The following is a 26,810-nucleotide window of genomic DNA, read 5'->3' as shown; positions in this document are numbered from 1 at the left end:
ATCACCACATGAAAAGCGTCCTTGGCGTCGTGTGTCACTCGCCAGACTGACGACGCAGCGTCGACATCAGCCCTGCCTCGGAGGTCGCACCCCCGTCAGGAACTCTCTGGAGCTCCTTTAAACTCCTCGGCAAAATTCCACTGTCAAGTTCTCTTCACAGCTGCTTTCTCTTGACGACAAAAGGTAATGATGCCAATGATGAGCCTCTCAAATGCATTTGACGGTAGGCGTCATTTCTCCAGCCAACGAGGGCGCTAACAGAGGAGTGATCATGCTGCCCTTCCGTCAGATTTAGATGCATGGGTCATCTGGCAGTCATCATCCGGACGTACACCCCATCTGGTCAAGGGTGGATGGGGTCCACTAGCACCAAAGTATGTCCATTCCATCTGTGAGGAAACAGTCCGCCACAGCAATATTGCCCGGCAGTATTGGAAAGTGGACAAGTGTCCTCCATCGCCTTTCAGCTGCTCAGCACTTGTTAAAGAGGTAGACGACCAGCTCATACGTTGCCATAATGATGGCGGTGTTTGGGATCTGCCGAACAAGATGCGTCCCGAGACCTCCATACAGGCCCCTGTAGCCCTCCTCGCGGAAAACAGTGAGAAGCGTCTGGAAGAATCCACGGTACTTGTCGCCTTCCTGCCGTAACCTTGTCCTTGCAACCTCTGTGGAGTGGAAAACAAGTCACAATTTCAACAGTCAGAGATGGATACCAGGCTTTCTTAACTACACACTCATTCTTCTGAGAACACAGAACACAGACTACCATTTTCAAAAATGATGGCTGAATCCAAAAAGTAAGGTGATGTAATTGATAATTAGTAACCTTCGGAATTTGTAAATAAAAGAAGAGGTTTTTGTTCATTACCACAAATCCTTTCCCTGAGAAACAAAGAGAATCCAAAAAGAGAGAGAAACAAAACAAAAACCTAAAGACAGGAAAGAGACAACAAATGACAGTCACCATGTGGGTAGGCGAGAGTTGATGCGATGCTCTTTGACGTCGCCGCGGCGGCCATGAAGGCGAGGAAGTCCCAGGCGCTCTTGCGATCAGGCGTGCTGTAGTGGACCTGCTGGATGGACTGCTTGATCTTCTCGTAGATGACGAAGTGGATCATGGTCTCCGACAGCCCCGCGTAGGAGGCGGTCACGCCCCTGTAGAACCCCCTCAGCCCCTCTGTCCTGTACACGTGCCTTGCACACTTGAACATGTTGCTGCTCTTGCCCTTCCTGCGATACGCAAATGAACGAGACAAGAACACGAGGGGAAAACATTACCCATCGTATCCTGATAACATTTCACACAAATGCTTGTTCGGTTTCAAACACTCTATTCTTCTTGTCAGCACCTTACTAATGTTTCAGAATGCACTTGTCACACCGTTTGTCAACAATGCATAAAACGTGAGCAGTTGTTTTTTATTGTGCACAAAGGAAGCTAAAAGTCTCCTCAATGCATCAGATGATAAACAACGATGACACACACACACACACACACACACACACAAACATGCATGCACACAATTCTGAAAAATGAAAACTGTCTTTGCAGATATCATACTTCCATCACAGAAGAGCAGATGGTGTGGGTGGGGTATAAAAAGGATGAGGAAAACAATTGATAATTTAACAGCCATAGCATGACAAGAAAGCTGTGACCATCACATCTGGAGAGAGAGAGCAAGAGAGAGAGAGAGAGAGAGAGGAAGAGGGCACCCTTACCTGTCATCGAGCTGCATGCGTGTCTTCACCATCCAGATAGGATTGGTTAACGAACATGAGATGAACCCTGCAGAGAGGGGGAAAAATCAAGATGGAGAGCTCGTCAACACTTCATCACCCCATACAAGTTTGGGAGGGTTTTTTTTTCACCACATGGTTACATGAATTTTATTTGTTTGTTTGTTTTCATTTTCCATCTGAGAAGATGGCTGGATAGCCCACATTCAGTTGCACTAGGTGGTCTTCCATGGGGTCTAGTTGTACACGTACATAATTGGGGGGGGGGGGAGGGAGGGGGACTACTTCACCAAGTTATGCACTCTGGTAATGATGTGCACAGCAAAAATAACAGAAGGCTTATTTGCACACAAATCATGAAGTTACTGACACTAGAGAAAAATAATGCCTTCAGAACACTTTGTGGCTGAGGCATAATAAATAGGCGATTACAAAAACATCAATCACTGTCTACTTTACCCTGCACCCTAAAAGACTTATAAACCAATACCCATGGCTCTATACAAGACCACCCAATTTCGCCTGCAGACAGTTGTCCCCTGTTAGTACACATATGCTTTGTTGTTGGTTTGGTAGACCCCAAGATCTTGAACATGCCTGCATCTGTGTCATCGACCACATTCATACTTACCCCCTCCCCAAATACACAAACTTCATAAACTTGGACTGTGGCCAACCAAGTGTATTACGACTGACAGGAAATGATTCAACTACCCTCGCCACAACTCACTACACTCACTACAACTGTCTGGTAGTTCTTGAATGTTAATCACATTCACACTGCATCGTAGAATAACATTTACACAGAGGCAAAGTCCACAAGATATTAAAATTCGCCATACAACCCCCTCAATCCCCCCCCCCCCCCCCCGAATGAAAATTTGGCATTACCATGGTAACGCATTATTCCATAATGACAAAAAAGGTGTCTTGCACATCCATCCAAGATAGCGGTCACACATGCCAAATTCTAGGTCAATCGCTCGAAAAATAGAGTAGTTTGAGCCCGAAATTTTGTGACTGATCGACCGCCCGACCACCCAACCCGACAGCTAAACCCATCGCCCAACCGCCCAGCCACCCGACCCAAGAGTGATTCCTATATATACTCCAATACACACTATGTGTGGGTGGGTGTATAACAACAACAACAACAGAACTCAGACTGGCCATATAGGTGAAAAGAGGTACTGGTTTTGCAGCATGCACCTCACAAGGGCATGTCATTCTTTGCACATCATGTGATGGGCAGACCACCGACAATGGCAGCTTTGTGCCCGGCATTTCATACCTGCCGATCCGGCAGAGAGGAGGTGAACAAGGGAAGATTCCGGCGACAACTTGGTGTTGAGGAAGTTCTTTGTGTTGGCGTAGGCGCCGAAGTAGATCGCCCTGCAACGACACATATTCAAAAAATCACAAGATGTATTCATAAGTCACGAGTCGTATTGATGCCCCACAAAAGCACACATGAATATATCTACTCAGAAGCTAGGAATCAAATTCCAATCAAGCACTCAAATTTTTGCTATGGTTTTTGTCGAAGTTTACTTCACTGTTGTTGTTGTTGGGGTTTTTTTTTTCAAGATACAGTGGATAAAAGAATCCTCACTTCGGTGTACCAGGCATTATCTCAAAATAGCACATTGTATTCACTTCCTGCGTGTTTTGTAACGCAGGAAAGAAATGGCAAAGTTTGCAGGAAAAGTTTGTTCATATCTCCACGAGGCACACTTCACACTGTACTCCAAATTCCGGTATCTACTGTAAATATAGTGCTTGATAAGGATAACGACCAGCAAAAACAATTACCATTCTTTGAATCTTTTAATCACGGAAGGATAAAAAATACATGTATCTGTCCATGGATAAAAAAAAATAAAAAAAATCATACAACAAAGGTTTTTGCAATTGTTGTTTGCGATACATTGTACAGCTATATCTATAATATAGAGGGTATGGTGGGATTTCTGTCGAGAGACCAGTTTGTGTTCCTCAAGATATCACAGAACATACAATGAAATTAATTTACTTTTATTCAAATAACTACCACACAAAAAAAAGAATAAGAGCCTACACACACCTCGTGCAATCTTAACAGACAGAGACCACAAAGTATTGTACACTGTAAACGAGGAATGTTGGCATGCATTTTAATTTTGCGAATTTTGCAAAAAGCCAAGATTAGCAAAATTAAAATGCACGCAAAAGTTCTTGTTTACACTATGCATTGAATGTTAGAGTCAACTCGCAAAAATTTTATACAATGAAAAAGGCCGATGGCTCCAATTCGCAAAAATTTCATGCCGCGAAAATATCATGTTTTACAGTATCTTGCCTTACTGCTGTCACAAAATATGTGTACATGCTGAAGTTCTATTCATTTCTCGTAGTTTGGTCAATTAGTTGAACAAGTTGTACAATGAAAGCACATACATGTACTTTTGTAGGCCTACATATGCACACAAGCATGTGTGCTTGTGTGTGTGTGCATGTGCATACTTACATGTACATTTGTATGCATACAGTATGTGAAAAGATCTAATTGCCCATGTCTTTTGCATTTTTATTTTTCATCTTCAACACAAGTCTCCATGGTAAACAATCGACAAGTGTGACATCCACACCAACTTTGAAAACTCGAGTGTAAACAATGTGCAATTCTTCTATTCCATTGCAGGGGCCTTTTGTCCCCTCCTGCAGGGCAGTCACAGGCCAAATTACTGGCAGTGCTCTTACACATACATAATATATCTTGATATACTTTGGTGCACCTTGATACACTGAGATATGGAGCATTTAGTACACATGTTAGAGCTGTACCACAGTAGGTAAACATTATGCAAGCTCGCCTCCTACAGAAGAACTGCTAAGAGATACCTGTGGAAATGTTACTAACAGCAACTATCTGACCCTCTGAAACCTAGATACATAACCAGAAAATCATAAGACAAGACAGGATATACAAGAGAGAGGGAGACAGACAGACAAACAGGCAGGGACACACACACACACACACACACACACACAGCTACTAGTGTACACAAGTCCAGTTCAACACAACTGCACTGTTTACTACCCATCTCCGATCCTCAGCTACTGGCACAGACAAGGTGATATTGAAGAAGTGGCGGGTAGGCACCATCACAAGCATGCCTAGTGTGCATGTCATCGGACAATACAAGGCAACTGACCCAACTACTCAACCATCACACTGTGTTCACTGGATTATCAAATCAATTGTATTTCTCCCATCAACTCAACGGCAGTTCCCAGTTCCGCACAAAAATTTGTGTCATTGAGACCTATTATTCTCTCGTGGCCTACGGCAGCCAACCACGATCCAAAACAAATCATGTGAAAGCATGCACAGAAGAGAGCCAGTTTTAGCTGGATTTTCCATGTATAGGCACCCGTGCATAGGTTTCTCTTCGATGTGGCTCTTGAATAAGAATTTAGATGTGTGAACTTCTCTTTTCAATTGCTGTAGAGCCCCTAAAATCTGTCAAATTTCACTACATGCACATGTGAATCTGATGATGATTACCATACTCAAGCTAACCTCAGTCTTTATAAATCACCAAACTACTGACTGTATAGTATATGCACTTGCCAGCAAATGTATTTTTGCTATTCCACAAATTAAACTGTGCTATCATGCTACAACATGAGTCAACTCTGCCCTCATGGAAAACGAACAGAACAGGTCTGTGTTGAGCATGTAACATTGCAGAGCCTCCTGTAAGCTATCAAAGTGAGTATTATGTCACCTCCTAATGTGTATACACAGCAAAGTAAATGCTGCATGCCAGAACACTCCCATCAAAACTAAATTTGTCGCGCTTTGTTGTAAACTATTCCCTTCTCTCCTACGCAAGGCCTTTGCCGCAGCACCTCCATAGTAGGAATCACGCACGACGAGTAAACCATGTTTACGAGCAATTTCCTGCTGGAGAGGGAGGGGGTGTACACTAATGATCTCTTAGGCCCAAAATCCCATGCAGTAAACTCCTTCTGCTGACTATACAAATTTTGTCAATGGAAAAGTGTGCAACAGGTCGAGAGCAACGACTAATGTTTAAAACTGAATGTACATGTAGGCTGAACCCACATGTGAAGAACATGTCTAGCTTGTGCGCTGGTTTCCAGTTCATAGAATACAAATGGCACATTAAGATCATGAATTTAATCTTTAGCTACCTCCGTAAATTTGGGCCTTTTTCTTCCAAAGAAGTGAAAGCATTTCAGCATTGTCAGCTGTTTATAAACATCCCAACTGAAAGGGGACACCATGAAAATAGAACAGGACCCAAGCCTTTACCAGGGTCCAGTGTAAAAATGTAGGAGACGAGCAGTCATGCTTTCATTGCATACACAAGCTCTCCGTTGACCTTTCCATTGCATGACGCACATTTTCAACTGTCCTTTCCTGTGATACTAGTACTGGACAGCCATCTCACTGATGATGGCAATGCTGTCATTTGGAATCTAGCTTGTTTTTCTTTTCCTGATGTCTAATGTTGGGTAATTGGACAGTTTCGTTACATCAAGAACTCACACCCACGCTGCATATCACTACAATAGTACTGAAGGTAGCCTTGTACACACATGTACACATCATTCCTGCATGGGCATACAGACATGAAACAATCAACTAGAACTGCACATTGATCTTCCATCTAAAACCACAACTTAGCTGAATAGAATGCCCTATGTAAAAATCTATATCCCAAAATATATAGACTCACCCCCCCCCCCAATATATCACACAGCAGCACACAGTGTCAAGGGTCAAAGCACAAACATTCCCTCTCCATTGGCCGTACATTAAAATAGCTTTGTAGGTCGGTTCACTGTCAGCCACCAGGCACTGTGTTGATACGAAAAAAATACCAGTCATGTGACCAGTGCACTGTAAACCGAAGCCCGCCGTTCCTCGCTCCAGGTGCAAGGGCGGGCAAAACAATAGGGAAAAGTATGTGAGACCTATGTTGGTAGCTTTTTTATACCATATCCTACACCTGCTGAAACCTGGTGTGCACAAATATGAAATTCAAATTTTCCCCTACAGAAGGCAATGCAAGGTGGATTCTCTTCATACTAAGACAACACTTTTTCAACTGTTGATTAATGACTTCCAAATTTCTCATCACAGGGATAAGAATATTGTAAATAAAAGAATGCCTCATTACAGGAGCCAAATCAAAGCCTAAATGCACAGACTAGCAGGCAAGAGCACGCTCTGAGGAAATGGTCGTAGGACTCCAAGCTGGAACACAGCCAATGCCAAGCTATCACTTCCACCCCAGGAAGCTATTTTGCAGGAACATCTATGTATCCCTGGGAAATAAAATGTGGGGTTCTAAGGTACCATGATGTGTACAGATATTTTCAGCGTGAGGTCTTGGCTAGTGCTGTTTGGGTTCTTTCCTTCATATTACTTTCCTAATGCTGAACATTCTATTGCAGTGGCCAAAACAAAAACAAAAACCAAACAAAAGTGGGAGAAAAAAATTTGTGAGAAGAACTTGTCACATCTGGCACTGAGTTAAGTAATAAAAGGTATATAAACAGACAAGGAGAACTCAGTTGTGACAGTTGATGTAACAACAAAAAACAACAACAAACTGAACTGGGGAAAGCAATTAAAAACTTAACAAACTATGACATTGCAATGCAGTTTTGTAAGGTTTAATTTCATGCACACACAATCACTATGATATTAAGTAGTACCTGGATGGGGCTACTCCAACAAGGGTAGGTCCAAGACCTTTGAAGAGTGCTGTCCCTCCCTCCGCTTCGATGATTTGCCTAGGTTGGAAACAGAAGGAAATAACAACCATGACTAAGAAGATAATAGCTGTATGAGCTTATCACAAAAATCCAAACAATTGCAGTGTATAAAATCAACATCTTCCTAAATTATGGAATGTGCCATTTCATCTCGGTAGTATGACATGGAATTGGACATAAAAGAAAAGAAAGAGATTCAGTTATGGATGTACTGTGCAACAGTTTGCTACAAACTCATAAGGGGGCACAGAATAAACATACACTGAACACTTTTTATACACATTTTCCAGCATAAAGCTTCTACAATTTAGCTGCTGTCACTAGCAGAGAAAAACTTTCACTTTCAAGTCAGTTCACTTAGAATTTTGCAGTGCATTAGAGGGGAGTGACGCAAAACAAGACCATTATCACACAACTTCTAGTCTGCTGAATGCGTTTCGGTTCAAGCAGTAGTTCAATTCGTTCCACGTGCATGCATTCTTAGCTAACCGGGAAATTCATAGGTAAAATTTCCGCATCACTTAACACCTTCGAGTCTGATTGCTACAGAATCAGATCATGCACACTGATGAGATGTTCAAAGTCTACCATTAACCAACTATCAACAGGCGACTTCTTTGAGTAAGCTGCCAGTAATATCTTTACAGTGTATGTGTGAGGGTAACTACTGTAAAGCTTGCTCTCACAACTCACTTGATGCATTTGGCAATGCTGAGGGTTCTCCTCCCACAATCCTCCAGGTGGACCACGGTGCTTCCTCCTGATGAGACGGAGATGACCTGGAGCGGCTTGAAGGTCGTCGTCGATGACTGGAGGCGGGTCTTGACTATTTCCAGTGGGCATGTTATCACAGCTCCTACTGTACCACCCACACTGAAAATATGAGAATATGGAGAACGATAATGATTAAAAGAAATCAAATTGCACATTTTTATAACATTAGAAACAATCAGCACTTGACATTTGATGTCTGGTCACCATTGATCTACAAAAAGGTTATCTTTTGCGGGCCTGATCGGGCAACCAAAATGGACTGTTATGTTTCCTTTTGTTTGAGGCCAATATACAATATTGTATTTCTTTTTCAGGTCACCAATATCTTTCAAACCAGAATGGACCACCAGAGAAAAAAAGTTAGTGTCAAGCCCTGAAAATGTATTACAACAAACCCTCATGTAACATCATTACTCACACTGTAAAATCAGAACTTGCTAAAACATTCCATGGCACATGAATTCAGCCTCAGCTGCTGGTACTGCACAAAGTTTATGAACTTTGATAATCATTACTTGATCCACAGCAGCCTATTACAAATCATGATCCAGTATCACCACATCCTGTCAAAATACTGTATGTGTACGTGTCTATGAGCTCGTACAACAACTGCATGCAATGACAAGTTGTTGGTATTTTTTTATTTTTCACTATTGTTAATACAGTGCACTTTCATTTCTTTTTAAATGCTGTAAAAATGACATCAGGTCAGAAAGGCCATGTCAGTATTTGGGTATAATACTGCAAACTAAAGTATTATCAGAACTGTATGCTTTTATAATGGTGTGTGCATGAGCCATATAATACTTTAATTTGTTACTCTGTACATACAATGTACACAGGAGTTAAACAGTATTGGTAATCCTGTTAACTATTTAGGTCTCTCAAATGCATGATACAGTTACAATTTTAGTTCACAGCTAATCTGACAAACTTTTGTTATGCAACACAACTTTGTCCATGATCTAGTTCCAAAGTTTGCACCACCCAACACTGACTGATAAGATTATATTATACAACAACGGTATACCAAAGTGTGTGCACCGCAGCATGCTGGTAGTGTATAGCGCACACTCCACTAATGGTGATCACCAGAAATAGCCAATCAATATTCTCCCAGAATACGTCTGCTGTCACACATGGTGAACATTGCAGGGATCTCGCCAGCGTATATCACCCTTGTCGGCCCCGACAAGCGTGCGGTTTGAAGAAGCAATTGCCGACAAGGGTAAACTTGCCGACAAGGGTAACACCACGCGTGAACTTGCCGACAAGGGTAACTTGCTTGACGAGCTAAGTTCGGACCAATTTCTCGCCTTTTTCAGTCTTTATTATCTGGCTAGAAAAGATGCTTGATGTTGAAAGCAGCAGCAGTTTACATACTTATAATACAAGCGCAAAAATTTATCTACGCAGTCACCGCACCGATCACAACAACGCGGCTCAACACAACAGAGCGACGTACTAGCTGATACACACCACATCACACACTTGCTCACTCACATGCGCTCTGATTTGGGATCCACACACACATGCACAAGCACCCAGCCGGCCACTGCCTGCGTGTACAACGGTACAGTGTATTGTGAGAGGGAGAGAGAGGACGGAAAGAGAGGGAAGGAGGCCGAGGAAGGCTGACACGTGCTCGCTTGTTGTCACGCTTGTTGTCGGGTTACGCAAAAACAAACGATATGAAATGCATGCCCCCCTCCGCCAAAGGTTGTATTTTTTTTTTTTTTTTGGCTGCTTTGGTTTGTTTGTTAGTTTGTCTGCCTGTCTGTCTCTCTATTCGCAAAATAAGTCAAACTTTGGGAACAGATTAGGATGAAATTTTCAGGAACAGTTACAGTTGGTTGGTAAAATGGCGCAAGGAACTATTGATGATTAAATTTTGATAGTGAGCAGGATTTATAATACCATCGAAATTCACCGCCAGGATCCAGGATTTTTAGACTTTGTTTCGTATATTTGAAAGGATTCGTATCAATTCTTTAGGAAGCTGGCCATCGGCAATGATGCAAAATTAGATGCGTTCAAAGCATTGCCGCAGAGAGAAAATTAACTCCATTTTTCGTTTAAAAAAAGAAAAGAAAAAAAGAACGTGCGATGGAGTAAGCAAATGCAAATTGTTATTTAGGTTTTGGTAGTTTCAGTGGGTTATGCGTTCCATTTTAGCCTTTTCAATTTCCATGGATTTGTAAACGTCATTCGTGAATATTCCATTTTCCTTCTCCGGGCCGAAATTTATAGTAATTCTGTCATGATGGTCTTTCAAGTTCAACATACGTAATGCTCCACGTGCTTCTGGGTTGGTTTGTTAAAAGGTGGGTTAGGGGGCCTTCATGGGCAGAAAATAAATGGCTGATCATTCATCAATATTCCTAGTTGGTTTACATGCTATGTACACGCTGTTTACGACTACTGAAGCAAGGTGGCAGTACGCGCGACATTCTTTATCTGACACCTGGCTTTCGTGGAAATTTCCACAAGCCATGATATCAAGTTTCCCCACTGCTTGAGGTCGTGCTTTTTTTTTTTAATTCTTCATTTAATACGAACATCAATTTTTTCAACTTGAAAAGTGTAGATAATTTGCTTCGAGGACGTGTTTCTTTCTTTTTTTTTTTTCTTTTTTTTTTTTCATTGCAGCGTCGGTAACATTTTGTTTTGTTCATCGTCCGTGCATGGCAGGGGTTCATGGGAGGAGAACGATAAGAATGACTGGGGAGAAAATAAACTGAAAGAAGGAAGCATCTTTAGAGCGAGCTGTCTTTGTTTTTCTCTATACACCAGCATCAGTTATCGCCACCAAGGTTCATTTTTTTTTTCGTTACTCCGACAGATTAATGATAAAATGATGCTAGATTCTTTATTCTGAAGGTTCGTTAATCCAAAAATGATTAAGAAAAAATGTCCGTTCATTTCACGACGAAATCAGTTTTGTTATTTCGAACGTTCTGCCAGTGAAATTTCGGAATAAAACGACGGCACAAAACAGCGTGTTTTCGTACTCTAAGGGTCTGTTATTCCGACAGAAGTAGTTATGATGAAATAATAAATTGTAGATTCTTTATTCTGAAGGTTCGTTAACCGAAAATTGAATAAAGAAAAATGTCCGTAAATTTCAAAACGAAATCAGTGCGTCATTTCAAGCGTTTTGCCAGTGAAATTTTGGAATAAAACGACTGCCCCCAAACGGTTGCAGTTTTCTTACTCTGAGGGTTCGTTACTCCGACAGATTAATGAAAAAATAATGCTAGATTCCTTCTTCTGAAGGTTCGTTAATCAAAAAAAAAAATGATTGAGAAAAAATGTCCGTTCATTTCACAACGAAATCAGTTTTGTTATTTCGAACGTTTCTGTCAGTGAAATTTCGGAATAAAACGACGGCATGAAACAGCGTGTTTTCGTACTCTATAAGGGTCTGTTATTCCGACAGAAGTAGTAATGATGAAATAATAAATTGTAGATTCTTTATTCTGAAGGTTCGTTAACCGAAAATTGAATAAAGAAAAATGTCCGTAAATTTCAAAACGAAATCAGTGCGTCATTTCGAACGTTTTGCCAGTGAAATTTGGAATAAAACAACTGCCCAAAAAAAAAAAACAGTTGCACTTTTCTTACTCTTAGGGTTCGTTACTCCGAGAGATTAATGATAAAACAATGCTATATTCCTTATTCTGAAGGTTCGTTAATCCAAAAATGATTTTAAAAAATGTCCGTTCATTTCACAACGAAATCAGTTTTGTTATTTCGAACGTTTCCGTCAGTGAAATTTCAGAATAAAACGACGGCCCCAAAACTGTTAGTTTTCTTTTACTCTGAAGGTTCGTTACTGCGAAAGAATAACGATAATACTTTAGATTCTTAATTCTGAACGATCGTTAATCGGAAAACGATAAAGAAGAAATGAAAACGGTTATAGTTTTCTTACCCTCAGGGTTCGTTACTCCGACAGAATAATGGCAAAATAATACTCTACATTCTTGATTCTGAATGATCGTTAATAGAAAAATTATAAAGGAGAAAATATTCGTTTATATCCAAACGAAATCAGTTTTGTTATTTCGAATGTTCTGCCAGTATAATTTCGGAATACAACAACGGCCCCAAAACGGTGTTTTCTTATTCTGAAGGGTTTTTATTCTGAAACAATAACGATGATAGATGATAGATTCCTTTCTGAAGGTTCGTTGATCGGAAAATGATAAAGAAAAAATGCTTGTTAATCTTCGAACGAAATCAGTTTTATTTTGAACATTCATCTGTAGTACCGACCTTTGGTGTTGTTGTTGTTTTCGATTACAAACCTTCGAAGTACTCAGTAATGAATCGTTTCATTTTATGATTAAACAAACCTTCGGAATAATGACCATCATAACATTTAAAATTGTAGGATATCTCTTTGATGTCACGGCCAAACTACCGCAGTATACCAAGAAAGGAAAGTGCAACGATGTCCCGAAAGTTCTCGATCGCTTCTCGCGCATCTGCATGCAATAGGCCTACCACGTGGTCGAGCAGACGGCGAGAAAGCAACACGGCGCGCGTTGTTGCGATGCAGAGGCGGCTAATTATTGCAACAGTGAAACAGGAAAGGCCTAAAAGAAATCGGAACCTCCACCATCGGCACCTACTTCTCTTTCATTTACCGGTATTATTTAGGAACTGCCGCTAACATAAGGTATGGAGTTTCTGCACTGTTTCTGTGAGAATATGCCCCTCACAACGTTCATTACATCTCCGTGAGAATGTCGCATTTAGTGGCATTTTAGCGGCGATTTATCTGTGTTGTATTGAGCATTAGAGAAGGCTTCCGCGCTTCGCGCGGGAGGGGGAACCCCCCTCCCGTACCCACCCCCAGAACAGCGCGCATAAATGCCGACAAGCGTGAAGAAATTCCTGGCGAGAACCCTGCATTGCACAGCATTGCTTAAACAAAAAAACAACACTAGATCTAGATCTAAGTTGTAAGACAGACAATTCATTGTCTTAGTGATTTGGTGAGAGAGAATTGAAAGCAAAAACAAAAAAAAAAATGTGAGAACCTTGGACACGGTTGGAGAAACTTCAAGTTGTAGTGTAAATGTTTACTAAGTTGCTGCTCATGCAGTTGACCAGCAGATCAGTCTGTAGTCATAGAAATCTTGTCGTGTCGTGTCGTGGGGTATCGTTAGATAAATGCTCCCTGGAGGCCGGAGACTACGTCTGGCTTCACCTTCACTCAGTCTCAGGCATGGAATCCCCTCCTCAATGTTAACTGCTTCAGGTTTCCAGAGGATCCGAGGAGGACCATTCCAGCAACAAAAAAAAAATAATAATAAATGAATAAAAAATAAAAATAAAAAATAAAAAAATGTTAATCCCTCCTCCGGTCAGACTAATTTTTGTGTCAAACACTATTCTAACATTATCATCAGGGTTCTCGCCAGGAATTTCTTCACGCTTGTCGGCATTTATGCGCGCTGTTCTGGGGGTGGGTACGGGAGGGGGGTTCCCCCTCCCGCGCGAAGCGCGGAAGCCTTCTCTAATGCTCAATACAACACAGATAAATCGCCGCTAAAATGCCACTAAATGCGACATTCTCACGGAGATGTAATGAACGTTGTGAGGGGCATATTCTCACAGAAACAGTGCAGAAACTCCATACCTTATGTTAGCGGCAGTTCCTAAATAATACCGGTAAATGAAAGAGAAGTAGGTGCCGATGGTGGAGGTTCCGATTTCTTTTAGGCCTTTCCTGTTTCACTGTTGCAATAATTAGCCGCCTCTGCATCGCAACAACGCGCGCCGTGTTGCTTTCTCGCCGTCTGCTCGACCACGTGGTAGGCCTATTGCATGCAGATGCGCGAGAAGCGATCGAGAACTTTCGGGACATCGTTGCACTTTCCTTTCTTGGTATACTGCGGTAGTTTGGCCGTGACATCAAAGAGATATCCTACAATTTTAAATGTTATGATGGTCATTATTCCGAAGGTTTGTTTAATCATAAAATGAAACGATTCATTACTGAGTACTTCGAAGGTTTGTAATCGAAAACAACAACAACACCAAAGGTCAGTACTACAGATGAATGTTCAAAATAAAACTGATTTCGTTCGAAGATTAACAAGCATTTTTTCTTTATCATTTTCCGATCAACGAACCTTCAGAAAGGAATCTATCATTAGGTGATCCGAGTATCCTCTCGGATCACCTTCTGTATCTGTACTGATTCTTTATTCTTCTTTCTTTATTTCTTTATTTCTCCGCAAAAGTTGTGCAAGAGTTAGCTCAGAAAGTGCATTGCCTATCAATGTCAAACTTATACCATATATGTATCATGTCGCAAAGACGACAGCGCAAGTAAAATCATAGTGATCAGTCGACCGTGACGTCACTATGACGTCATTATATGAAAACACATTTTCATGCATATCTCATAAATGGAATGGAATTTTGTAATGTAAATTACGTCACATATATTTCAAGTCAAGCGGGTTCTACTCATTTTCTCAAAAATTCATATTTATCTTAAAACGCGCGCGTACGCGCGCGTTAAAATATTTGTATGCTCAAATCGAGCTCAAAATTTTTTTGCACACGTTTCAGATCATTTGGAGCATTTTTTGAAAAATTGAAAAAATTGGACGGACGCGTACGCGCGCGCACATATTCGCACGCACAGCTAGTATAGAATAGAAATTTTCAGTTTTTTTACACGGATGGGATGTCCAAAATGTCAAGGAATATTTCTACCAAGTTTCAAGTCGATCCGACTCAATATGACGTCATACGGGCCCGTCAAACTCAAAATTCCGCGCGTGCGTCAATGGGGATACACAGTGCAACTATGCCAAACAACCGCCAATTTTAAATCGGATTTTACTCGTCAGGATGGACGGTGACCCCCCATTTTCTTGACATATTCTGAAAGCTGATGAGTTGTACATGTCATTTCATGGGTTGGCTATGCTTACAAAATGATTAAAAGATATCAAATTTCTTAATAAAGTCAAAAAAGTAAATTTTCAAAATGACGTCATCAAATTCCAAGTTTACTCGAGCGTATCTCACTTATCCTTTGCCATTTTTCACCCAAATTTCAATATGTTGTAGCTTATGAAATGTTCTTTCATAAATGTAAAAACACAATTTTGATTTAATGACGGCATCACCTCGTAAAAATGGATTGAAAGTAACCTTGTCAAATTTGACCAGTTTACGTGTAATCTCTATGGCAGTGCAGTTTTTCTGGAAATGAAAATTGACATTACTATCTTTATCAAGCACTAGCTCACTTATGCTTCGGTGAATTTCTACAAGATTTTGATATGTTGTAGCTGAGACTTTAGGCTATCGTGAGTGTGTCCTTCGTTTTTTCATACGATGTCGGGATCACGTCAAAAAACTTGGTTGAAATTAAAGTTTATCTTCGATGTATTGAAATATTTCTTTCTTTTTGCAACTTTGTATGCAATAACTCAAGAAAAACATACCCTATCACCACCATATTTTGCACATGTTTAGTTCATGTCACGAACATTATTTCATAAAATAACAACTACTTGATCAGACGCCATCTTGGGTATGTAAATTAGGGTCAAAGGTCATAAATGTTTCATCCTGTATCTTGGTGAATACATGTCCTATCTTTCCCATATTTTGCACACGTAAAGACCATGTTACAAGAATAATTTCACAAAATAACTACTTCTTGCTCAGATGCCATCTTGTCTATGCAAAGTTGGGTCAAAGGTCATATGTACTTCTTTCTTTATCTTCGTTATGACGTGGTATCTCTATGGGAGGGAATTTTTTTAAATGTGAAAATTGACATGATTGTCTTTATCGAGCACTAGCTCACTTACCCTTCGGTGAATTTCTCCTCGATTTTAATATGTTGTAGCTGAGACTGTGCGCTATCGAATGTGTGCCTTCCTTTCTTCATACAATGTCGGAATCATGTTAAAAAACTTGGTTGAAATTAAAGCTTATCTTCGATGTATTGAGATATTTCTATGTTTCTGCAACTTTCTTTGCAATAACTCAAGAAAAACAGCCCCTATCACTCCAATATTTTGCACATGTTTAGTTCATGTCACGTTCATTATTTCATAAAATAACAACTACTTGATCGGACAACATCTTGGGTATGTAAATTAGGGTCAAAGGTCACAAATGTTTCATCCTGTATCTTGGTGAATACATGTCTTATCTTTCCCATATTTTGCACACGCAAAGATCATGTTACAAGAATCATTTCACAAAATAACCACTTTTTGCTCAGATGCCATCTAGGTTGTGCAAAGTGGGGTCAAAGGTCATATGTACTTGTTGTTGTATCTTCGTTATAGTGTATACAGACTTGGTACCAAAGATAGCAGATATGACTCCCTTTTCTAAATGAGAATCCAAACATCACACGGCCAATGTCTCTGACCACAGATGAAACCTGCATGGTCATGCCTATTGCGATCAGGACTTGAATCATTGATTAAAAAAAAAAAAAGATCGGATCACCTTAATTTGTCAGTGATGACAAATTACAATCTCTAGTCTATCATCGTTATTGTTTCAGAATAAAAACCCTTCAGAATAAGAAAACACCGTTTTGGGGCCGTTGTTGTATTCCGAAATTATACTGGCAGAACATTCGAAATAACAAAACTGATTTCGTTTGGATATAAACGAATATTTTCTCCTTTATAATTTTTCTATTAACGATCATTCAGAATCAAGAATGTAGAGTATTATTTTGCCATTATTCTGTCGGAGTAACGAACCCTGAGGGTAAGAAAACTATAACCGTTTTCATTTCTTCTTTATCGTTTTCCGATTAACGATCGTTCAGAATTAAGAATCTAAAGTATTATCGTTATTCTTTCGCAGTAACGAACCTTCAGAGTAAAAGAAAACTAACAGTTTTGGGGCCGTCGTTTTATTCTGAAATTTCACTGACGGAAACGTTCGAAATAACAAAACTGATTTCGTTGTGAAATGAACGGACATTTTTTAAAATCATTTTTGGATTAACGAACCTTCAGAATAAGGAATATAGCATTGTTTTATCATTAATCTCTCGGAGTAACGAACCCTAAGAGTAAGAAAAGTGCAACTGTTTTTTTTTTTGGGCAGTTGTTTTATTCCAAATTTCACTGGCAAAACGTTCGAAATGACGCACTGATTTCGTTTTGAAATTTACGGACATTTTTCTTTATTCAATTTTCGGTTAACGAACCTTCAGAATAAAGAATCTACAATTTATTATTTCATCATTACTACTTCTGTCGGAATAACAGACCCTTATAGAGTACGAAAACACGCTGTTTCATGCCGTCGTTTTATTCCGAAATTTCACTGACAGAAACGTTCGAAATAACAAAACTGATTTCGTTGTGAAATGAACGGACATTTTTTCTCAATCATTTTTTTTTTTTGATTAACGAACCTTCAGAAGAAGGAATCTAGCATTATTTTTTCATTAATCTGTCGGAGTAACGAACCCTCAGAGTAAGAAAACTGCAACCGTTTGGGGGCAGTCGTTTTATTCCAAAATTTCACTGGCATAACGCTTGAAATGACGCACTGATTTCGTTTTGAAATTTACGGACATTTTTCTTTATTCAATTTTCGGTTAACGAACCTTCAGAATAAAGAATCTACAATTTATTATTTCATCATAACTACTTCTGTCGGAATAACAGACCCTTAGAGTACGAAAACACGCTGTTTTGTGCCGTCGTTTTATTCCGAAATTTCACTGGCAGAACGTTCGAAATAACAAAACTGATTTCGTCGTGAAATGAACGGACATTTTTTCTTAATCATTTTTGGATTAACGAACCTTCAGAATAAAGAATCTAGCATCATTTTATCATTAATCTGTCGGAGTAACGAAAAAAAAAATGAACCTTGGTGGCGATAACTGATGCTGGTGTATAGAGAAAAACAAAGACAGCTCGCTCTAAAGATGCTTCCTTCTTTCAGTTTATTTTCTCCCCAGTCATTCTTATCGTTCTCCTCCCATGAACCCCTGCCATGCACGGACGATGAACAAAACAAAATGTTACCGACGCTGCAATGAAAAAAAAAAAAGAAAAAAAAAAAAGAAAGAAACACGTCCTCGAAGCAAATTATCTACACTTTTCAAGTTGAAAAAATTGATGTTCGTATTAAATGAAGAATTAAAAAAAAAAAGCACGACCTCAAGCAGTGGGGAAACTTGATATCATGGCTTGTGGAAATTTCCACGAAAGCCAGGTGTCAGATAAAGAATGTCGCGCGTACTGCCACCTTGCTTCAGTAGTCGTAAACAGCGTGTACATAGCATGTAAACCAACTAGGAATATTGATGAATGATCAGCCATTTATTTTCTGCCCATGAAGGCCCCCTAACCCACCTTTTAACAAACCAACCCAGAAGCACGTGGAGCATTACGTATGTTGAACTTGAAAGACCATCATGACAGAATTACTATAAATTTCGGCCCGGAGAAGGAAAATGGAATATTCACGAATGACGTTTACAAATCCATGGAAATTGAAAAGGCTAAAATGGAACGCATAACCCACTGAAACTACCAAAACCTAAATAACAATTTGCATTTGCTTACTCCATCGCACGTTCTTTTTTTCTTTTCTTTTTTTAAACGAAAAATGGAGTTAATTTTCTCTCTGCGGCAATGCTTTGAACGCATCTAATTTTGCATCATTGCCGATGGCCAGCTTCCTAAAGAATTGATACGAATCCTTTCAAATATACGAAACAAAGTCTAAAAATCCTGGATCCTGGCGGTGAATTTCGATGGTATTATAAATCCTGCTCACTATCAAAATTTAATCATCAATAGTTCCTTGCGCCATTTTACCAACCAACTGTAACTGTTCCTGAAAATTTCATCCTAATCTGTTCCCAAAGTTTGACTTATTTTGCGAATAGAGAGACAGACAGGCAGACAAACTAACAAACAAACCAAAGCAGCCAAAAAAAAAAAAAAATACAACCTTTGGCGGAGGGGGGCATGCATTTCATATCGTTTGTTTTTGCGTAACCCGACAACAAGCGTGACAACAAGCGAGCACGTGTCAGCCTTCCTCGGCCTCCTTCCCTCTCTTTCCGTCCTCTCTCTCCCTCTCACAATACACTGTACCGTTGTACACGCAGGCAGTGGCCGGCTGGGTGCTTGTGCATGTGTGTGTGGATCCCAAATCAGAGCGCATGTGAGTGAGCAAGTGTGTGATGTGGTGTGTATCAGCTAGTACGTCGCTCTGTTGTGTTGAGCCGCGTTGTTGTGATCGGTGCGGTGACTGCGTAGATAAATTTTTGCGCTTGTATTATAAGGCCAAAAAAAAAAAATGGTTTGTTTGCCCTTCGCGACCGACCGAAAATCACGGAAATTTCGGGTCGCGTTTTTTTTTTTTTTTTTTTTTTGCTCTTTCAAGTTTATTTTTTTTCCGCAAATTTCATCTTCTACAAATTTGTGAATGGTTTTAAACCCAAAATTATCAATTTTAAGCTAGAGAAAGAATAAAAAATAGTCTAAAAATGTTTGTTTTCTTTTCATCTCATCGACCCGTCGTAATTGTGTTCGGGCCGCGCACGAAATCCAATCAATGCATGTATAATGCACTTAGTACAGGGCTGCACACTGGCGACCAGTTATTCGCGCAAGCTTGCGCATTGGCGCTGCTCACGCACTGCCATGCCATGCAATACATGCAAAGCATGTACAGTGTAACTGCTTTTCGTTTGCTTGCGATCGGCGGTCATGCCAGACAAGAAGCATTGATAGAATTAGAAGCGCACGCATTTCTGGGTCATTTTACTCACGATCCGATCCCGGCTTCGCAGCAGCGTGGCAGTTGACATGTTAGAACTAATTTACTTGTGTCGATTTTTAGAAAAGTAAAAACATATTCGATATTCAGCGATACAGTAAATGAATCTGATTGCGTTCAGTTTCATTTTACACAGTCATTTCACAAATGAATATTTTCATTCGTTCAGAATGATCTCACAATGAAGAAAGGATCACGAAATCGGCCCTTCCGTGTACTTTTTAAGAACGCATGCACAAAATGTGAAGATATAATACTATGGAGAAAAATAAATCATGAAATCATCGCAGTCCCGCTTACATATTTGAGGTAGAAATCGTCCCAAAAAGGATCATGAATTCGGCCGGCCGCGTCGTACACCTTTCAAAAGCTCATGTACGAAATGCGAAGAGATTATAGAGGAGAAAAAAATAATAAAGGACACATTAATTTTGGTACGTGCATCATAAAAGATTACAGCCGAATAAAAATTCATGAAATCAACGCAATCCCGTTGAAATTTGACGAAATAATAGGCGCAAAAAGGATCTTGAATTCAGTCCTGCATGCCGTGTTGGTTATCAAAAACGCATGCACAAATGCGACGAGATTATGTCGAGAAAAATACAAAACACATTTTTACCCTTCTGGTGCGTGCATTACAAAAGATTACATCCGAAGTAATTAATGAAATCGCCACAAACCCGCTGATATTTGAGGTAGAAATAGGCGCAAAAAGGAACGTGAATTCGGCCGTGTCTATACCTTTCAAGGACGCATGTACGAAATGGGAAGAGATTAGCGGGAGAAAAATAAAGGACACATTTTTATCCCCTTTTGGCGCTTGCGTGATATAGATTACAGCCGAGTAGTAATTCATGAAAATTTCGCAATCCCGTTGAAATTTGAGTAAACAATAATAGGCGCAAAAAGAATCTCGAATTCGGCCCTGCATGCAGTGTATAGTTTTGAAAACGCATGCATGAATGCGAAGAGATTATCGGGAGAAAAATAAAGAACGCATTTTCAACCCTTCTGGTGCATGTATCACAATAGATTACAGCCGAAATAATTAACGAAATATCGCAATCCCGCTGATATTTGATGTAGAAATAGGCACTAAAAGGATCGCAAATTCGGCCGTGTCGTACAAGTATACGCACGTACGAAATGCGAAGAGATTATAGGGAGAAAAATACAGGACACATTTTCCACCCCTTTTGGCCCGTGCATCATAAAGATTACAGCCGAATAATAATTCATAAAATCATCGCAATCCCGCTGAAGTTTGAGGAAACAATAGGCGCAAAAAGAATCATGATTTTTGGCCGTGTCGTATATCTTTTAAGAACGCATTTTGTTTATACGGAATGCGAAGAGATTATGGGGAGAAAAATAAAGAACGCATTTTCAACCATTCTAGCTGGTGCGTGCATCACAAAAGATTACATCCGAAGTAATTTATGAAATCGTCACAATCCCGCTGACAAATAGGCGCAAAAAGGTATCATGAATTCGGCCGTGTGGTACATCTTTTAAGAACGAACTTACGAAATTCGAAGAGTTTATCGGGAAAAAATAAAGGACGCTTTTTCAACCCCTTTTGGCGTGTGCATCGTAAAATATTACAGCCGAAGTAATTTATGAAATCGTCACAATCCCGCTAATATTTGAGGTGGAAATGGGCGCAAAAAGGATTGCGAATTCGGCCCTGCATGTCGTACTTTCAAGAACGCATGCACAAATGCGAAAAATAAAGAACCCCTTGTATCGCGTGCATCAGAAAATGTCACAGCTAAAATAATTCATTAAATCATCGCAATCCAACTGACCACCAAGAGCAGGTTACGCAGCAAGTTCGTGCGCTGATGTTTAGAAAAAGTCGCAAACGCATTTGATACAATCTGATTTTGTTCATTATCATTTTACACTAATTTACATCCAAACAAACATTCTAATTTTTTCCTGTCTTTATTTCTAAATTTCTTGTTCAATAGATAATGCAAATTTTAAATAAATATTAATCTGTAAAATGTACATGGGGGGGGGGGGTACATCCATAAAAAACAAGAAAATAAGTTTGCAAGTCATTTAATGTTTTTTATGTTGTCGTTGTTGACCGGTAAATTTTCTGTTCGGACCTGTAAAAAATGGTAAAACGGGGCATTTACCGGTCCGACAAAGACAGGTCGAACCGGCAGAAAAAATGGGTTAGTGTGCAGCCCTTCACAAAATGGCTACTTTTGCAGCATCCGTTACCAGCTGTCATGGCACCAAAACTGTTTGTAGTTCAGTTGCCAGCATCTCACTGGAAGGTACTTTTTTGGAGCTGTTTGCAAAATTTAACAAAGATGAACGTTATAAGTGTTTGTCAGTGAGTGTTTCTGCCTCGCTTACCGGGCCCTGGCAAGACGTAAATTTGAATGAATCTCTTGGAGTTTTGAGTGCATTGACGTGGAAAAAAGGGTACCCTGTATTAAAAAAAAAAAAAAAAAAAAAAAAACCAACCTACCGACCCTCTTGGGTTTTGACAATTAAGGGCAAACAAACAATTTTTTTTTTTTGGCCTAAGTATGTAAACTGCTGCTGCTTTCAACATCAAGCATCTTTTCTAGCCAGATAATAAAGACTGAAAAAGGCGAGAAATTGGTCCGAACTTAGCTCGTCAAGCAAGTTACCCTTGTCGGCAAGTTCACGCGTGGTGTTACCCTTGTCGGCAAGTTTACCCTTGTCGGCAATTGCTTCTTCAAACCGCACGCTTGTCGGGGCCGACAAGGGTGATATACGCTGGCGAGATCCCTGATATTCATGCATGGGCCATGTGACTTTTTCTTTTTTAGGCATTTTGCCTTTTTTTTTTTTACTTTTAGGCCTATTTCTCAGAAGCTGTTGCAAAGCTGATCAGTGGCATCACTTGCATTAAATGTTAGGCTGGCGTTAGACTCTCTAGTTTATTGGAGAAAGGGATTCCCTTCTCGCCCTCCCTCTCCCGCCTCTCCGGCCTCCTCCCGCTCCAGCAGTAGGCCGAGGCCCTACCACCTAGTCCAATACTCTAATAGTCCAAGCTCCTCCCGATCCCGCCTGCGACATCAACACCGAGCCCGAGGTGCTCGGTCGGTCGGTGCAAGCTAGCGCTAGCTAGCTAGGCCGACCAGTGTTTCACGAAGAATTCTTTAGAGTAAGATTAGACCTAACTAAAATCAATGTAAAAATTGTAAGCTGTGTGTGTCTTTAAATGTAGCTCAACTTTCTGATGAAAGTTGGGAGACCTTTTTCATGTAGCCATTGATACAATACATGCAAACCGCCAGCCACCCGCTCCGCCTCAGCCTGCCCTTGATGATAGCTACTCACTCACTCAAGGGCAGTTATATCTCAATGTGAAGACTTACCCGCCTGCGACTACGTGAGTCATGTGTGGTGATAGTGTTGGTCGATGCATTGCTCTGTGGATTGGTTCTCGAATATTATCCTCAGTATTCTCCAGTTCACTATTCCGTCGTATCCAAACGCATATGTAGACATCAAAGTGTGCTCAAATCGGTCTTGACGACGAAGAACCAAAGTAGATAATAAATGTGGTGAAAGAAAGCGCCAGCTAGCCACTACTAACGTCTATACATTAAGATTTCCGTTGCACGTACGATTTACATGAATGGGATTTACTCTGTGAAATTGCAGTCTCTGCCGTTACACACTACAGCAGCATGCATGCATGCAGCAGGGAAACCAGAGGCGTACCCGCTTGCGTAGCGTGAACGCATGAGTACTTTTCTGTTATTATGGTAGGCGCTAGGGAGCACGTGTACAGTGTGGAAATAATCCAATGCGTTGATTGGTCAATACGAGAAGACATTGACCAGCATGCAGAAGGTCGAGCGTTTCACGTGCTCGCTGCTCTTTGATTGGTTGATTGACAAAGGCAAACAAATATTATGCGCGCTGCGCTATCACAGGCAAATTTAGGTCATGTTTACAAACATCAACGAACTTTTGTAAACAAAAGTAAAAGGGGAAAGGGGTGGAGAAATTGATACATTTTCATTTCAAAGAAGTACGCTCTGATACAAACCCTTCGATGTTGGATTGGGCTGTTGGATTTACACGAGTACAGTATAGGCCTACAGCATTGTTTTGTAACTTTCATGGTGCAAACAATAGCGAAAAGGTGGGTAGGGCCTACACCAATTAGGGGGGTACTTTGCGAGTGGCACTTTGTACCTCTTTGGGGACTCATTGGCTAAGATACTAGAGTAAATATTAATAACTACCAGGGTATGAAGTATTGGATCTTTCATTTCCGACGTCGAAGTAAACGCTGAACGTTTTTTTCGTACTTCAGAAAAGACAGAAAATAAGACAGAAAAAAAAAAGAGAAAGAAACAAACCACATGCAGCGTAGGTCTTTGTCGATGTTTCCACTCTGTCCCTTCACTGAGATCTGACACGAAAAATACCTATTAGACATGTTTTTTAAAAGAAAGAAAATCAAGCATTACTTCGAATGATGAAATAGAAAAAAAAAACAACAGCAATAGGCCTATTCAAAACAAAATTCATATCATAGAGAATGTAATTTACCCAAGACCCATGGTTTATCATTATCGCCAATTTTTACCTCTAATGAAGGGGCCGCGGAAAGGCCCCTTCAACCCCCCCCCCCGGAAAAAATGCACATACACAACCACTTACACGGACGTTTTGGTTTGTTTTATTATTATTATTATTATTATTCACGAAAAGAAAAGAAGGGGAAGGAAATCTCCGACAAATCGCATTATTTTATAATTCTATATCACCATGTTTTTTGTTTTGTGTGTGTTTTTTTTTTTTTTTTTTTGGGGGGGGGTGGGTTATGCTTGTTCCCCAACCACGCTGCTCTCGCGCGCGCGCCTACACACACATACACACACTCACACACACAAGGAAAAAAAAATAAAGTGATAGAAATAAAATCCCGCTCTCCCTCTCAGTAACATTACCCAGAGACAAACTAAGATTTTTAGACATTTCACAGGGCCCCGTCTTATAAAGACTTGTGATTGATTCAAATCAATCACAACTTTACGATTGACTGCAAATCCATCTTATAAAAAAGTTATATGATTGAAATTAAGACGGAGAACAGCAATCAATCAATCACAGGTTGCGATTGATTGCAGCTTTCAAGAGATTTGTGATTGATTGATTTCTATCACAAGTTTTATAAGACAGGGCCCAGAGGGACAAATTAAAAAATGATAATATTCTTTTCATTGAAATGCTGCGTTTCCGGAAAGATATCTTATGAAATTCCCCCCCCCCCCCCCCAAAAAAAAACCCAACTCATCTGTAGGCGGCTTTCCAAAAATTGTGCACTCACTAGAACTGGATTAATCCCTCATTCACGTCGAATCCTATAGGCCCTATTCCCGTTAACGGGTTTTTGTTCATTTGGCCCATAACAGGCGGGTCCATCCACGGTGCTCTCGAGTTGTTTCTTTCGCATTTAATATTCCTATCGTGTATTATAGTACCGTAGTTGCTCCATATAGACAAACTGGGGTGGCTCAACAAGATTCATCATGCCTGGAACGACACAAATGCCTATCGATTTCCAAGGCACTATAAGTTGCGTCATTACATCTTGACTGAATGGTTAGGAAGAAAACAAGTTACTGTCCACTCTTTTCCTCTTCTCGAAATCCCCTGTCTGTCCTTTTGTCCATCTCCGCAGCGCACAAGAGAGGAGACGCGTGCGATTTCGCTCGCGCTGCGTTGATGCGGACTGACTGCACTTCCATCGTGTTGCGGGGTTCTAAGAAAATGCTCCTTCTCACTTTCCATTCTCCTCATTGTTTTGGTCACAGTATAGCACGTGTATATCTATACTATCATCGGTCTTTATCTATCTGCCTATCTATCTATAAGTCTGTCTATAGCCCCCTATCTATCTATCTATCTATCTATCTATCTATCTATCTATCTATCTCTATCTATTATCTATTTATCTCAACTATAGCGTGATTGTAACCGATACCGCAAATATTATCCTGCACTATTCAAATCAGCTATACATCCCACCTATACACAATTTATTAAACCTACAAGTGCATCTATACTCAATTTATCTGTCTATTTATTATGCAAATATACTTTGCCTTGGAGAAGTATATAGAGGTGACTCCAACACTGTGATGGCGAGGGACGCATCCCCAAAGTGAATATTTCGTTTGGAGGCACCGAGGCCTATAGTTTTAACCAGAAACTCAAAGTTAGGCAAAGTATATTAAATTTGTTTTATTTTTTTGAGTGAAGAAATGAAACAAAAGGAGGGAAAATGGGGGGAAATGCGAGGCGATAGGTCGTGCAGTCAGATGCGATTTTCAAAGAGTGATGGTAAGACGCAGTCTGCGCGATATCAGAATCGTGGCTTTGTGATTTCACATTTTATTGTCTTTTTTAAATATTGTTACATTTCACAGAGTGACAGAGGGTACACAATTTCAGAATTGCTTTGTGACATCATTTTGCAAATAGTATACTATTTATCAACCAACATGCTAACATCTTGACATAAACCAATCTGGGAATACCTTTAATCACGGGGAGCTCTTTGTAAAGAGAATGAATTTATTTTTGATCCAAAATATAATATAATTCTATCAATGCATGAATATATCATTTGAGCCTCAAAATCATCCTGCAAGCGGGATGTCAAC

At 40.1% G+C, this 26,810-nt stretch overlaps 1 protein-coding gene across 1 annotated transcript; it reads right to left on the bottom strand.

The window, feature by feature from the left end:
• LOC140238852 (solute carrier family 25 member 36-A-like) lies at positions 1–23,743 on the bottom strand. Its single transcript, XM_072318747.1, has 7 exons — positions 23,502–23,743; positions 8,230–8,409; positions 7,477–7,554; positions 3,035–3,135; positions 1,726–1,792; positions 968–1,233; positions 1–668 (listed from the first exon to the last, which is right to left on the bottom strand). Exons 1-7 carry the CDS (start codon positions 23,549–23,551, stop codon positions 472–474), a joined length of 939 nt encoding a protein of 312 aa, XP_072174848.1. The 5' UTR covers positions 23,552–23,743; the 3' UTR covers positions 1–471.
• Positions 23,744–26,810: the final 3,067 nt, after the last annotated feature.

The sequence above is a fragment of the Diadema setosum genome, chromosome 15 (assembly GCF_964275005.1).
Source record: "Diadema setosum chromosome 15, eeDiaSeto1, whole genome shotgun sequence".
In the NCBI taxonomy this organism is placed as follows: Eukaryota; Metazoa; Echinodermata; class Echinoidea; order Diadematoida; family Diadematidae; genus Diadema; species Diadema setosum.
The sequence above is the reverse complement of the archived record's forward strand: the minus strand, read 5'-3'. Positions and strand labels throughout refer to the sequence as shown.

What these genes read in the sequence shown, in the direction of transcription:
- LOC140238852 (XM_072318747.1), bottom strand. Translation starts at nt 23,551, where the DNA reads ATGCATCGACCAACACTATCACCACACATGACTCACGTAGTCGCAGGC. An exon ending in AGCATTGCCAAATGCATCAA is followed by an intron (nt 7,555 to 8,229) that starts GTGAGTTGTGAG and finishes TTTCCAACCTAG; the next exon opens with GCAAATCATCGAAGCGGAGG. An exon ending in AACTCTCGCCTACCCACATG is followed by an intron (nt 669 to 967) that starts GTGACTGTCATT and finishes TCCACTCCACAG; the next exon opens with AGGTTGCAAGGACAAGGTTA.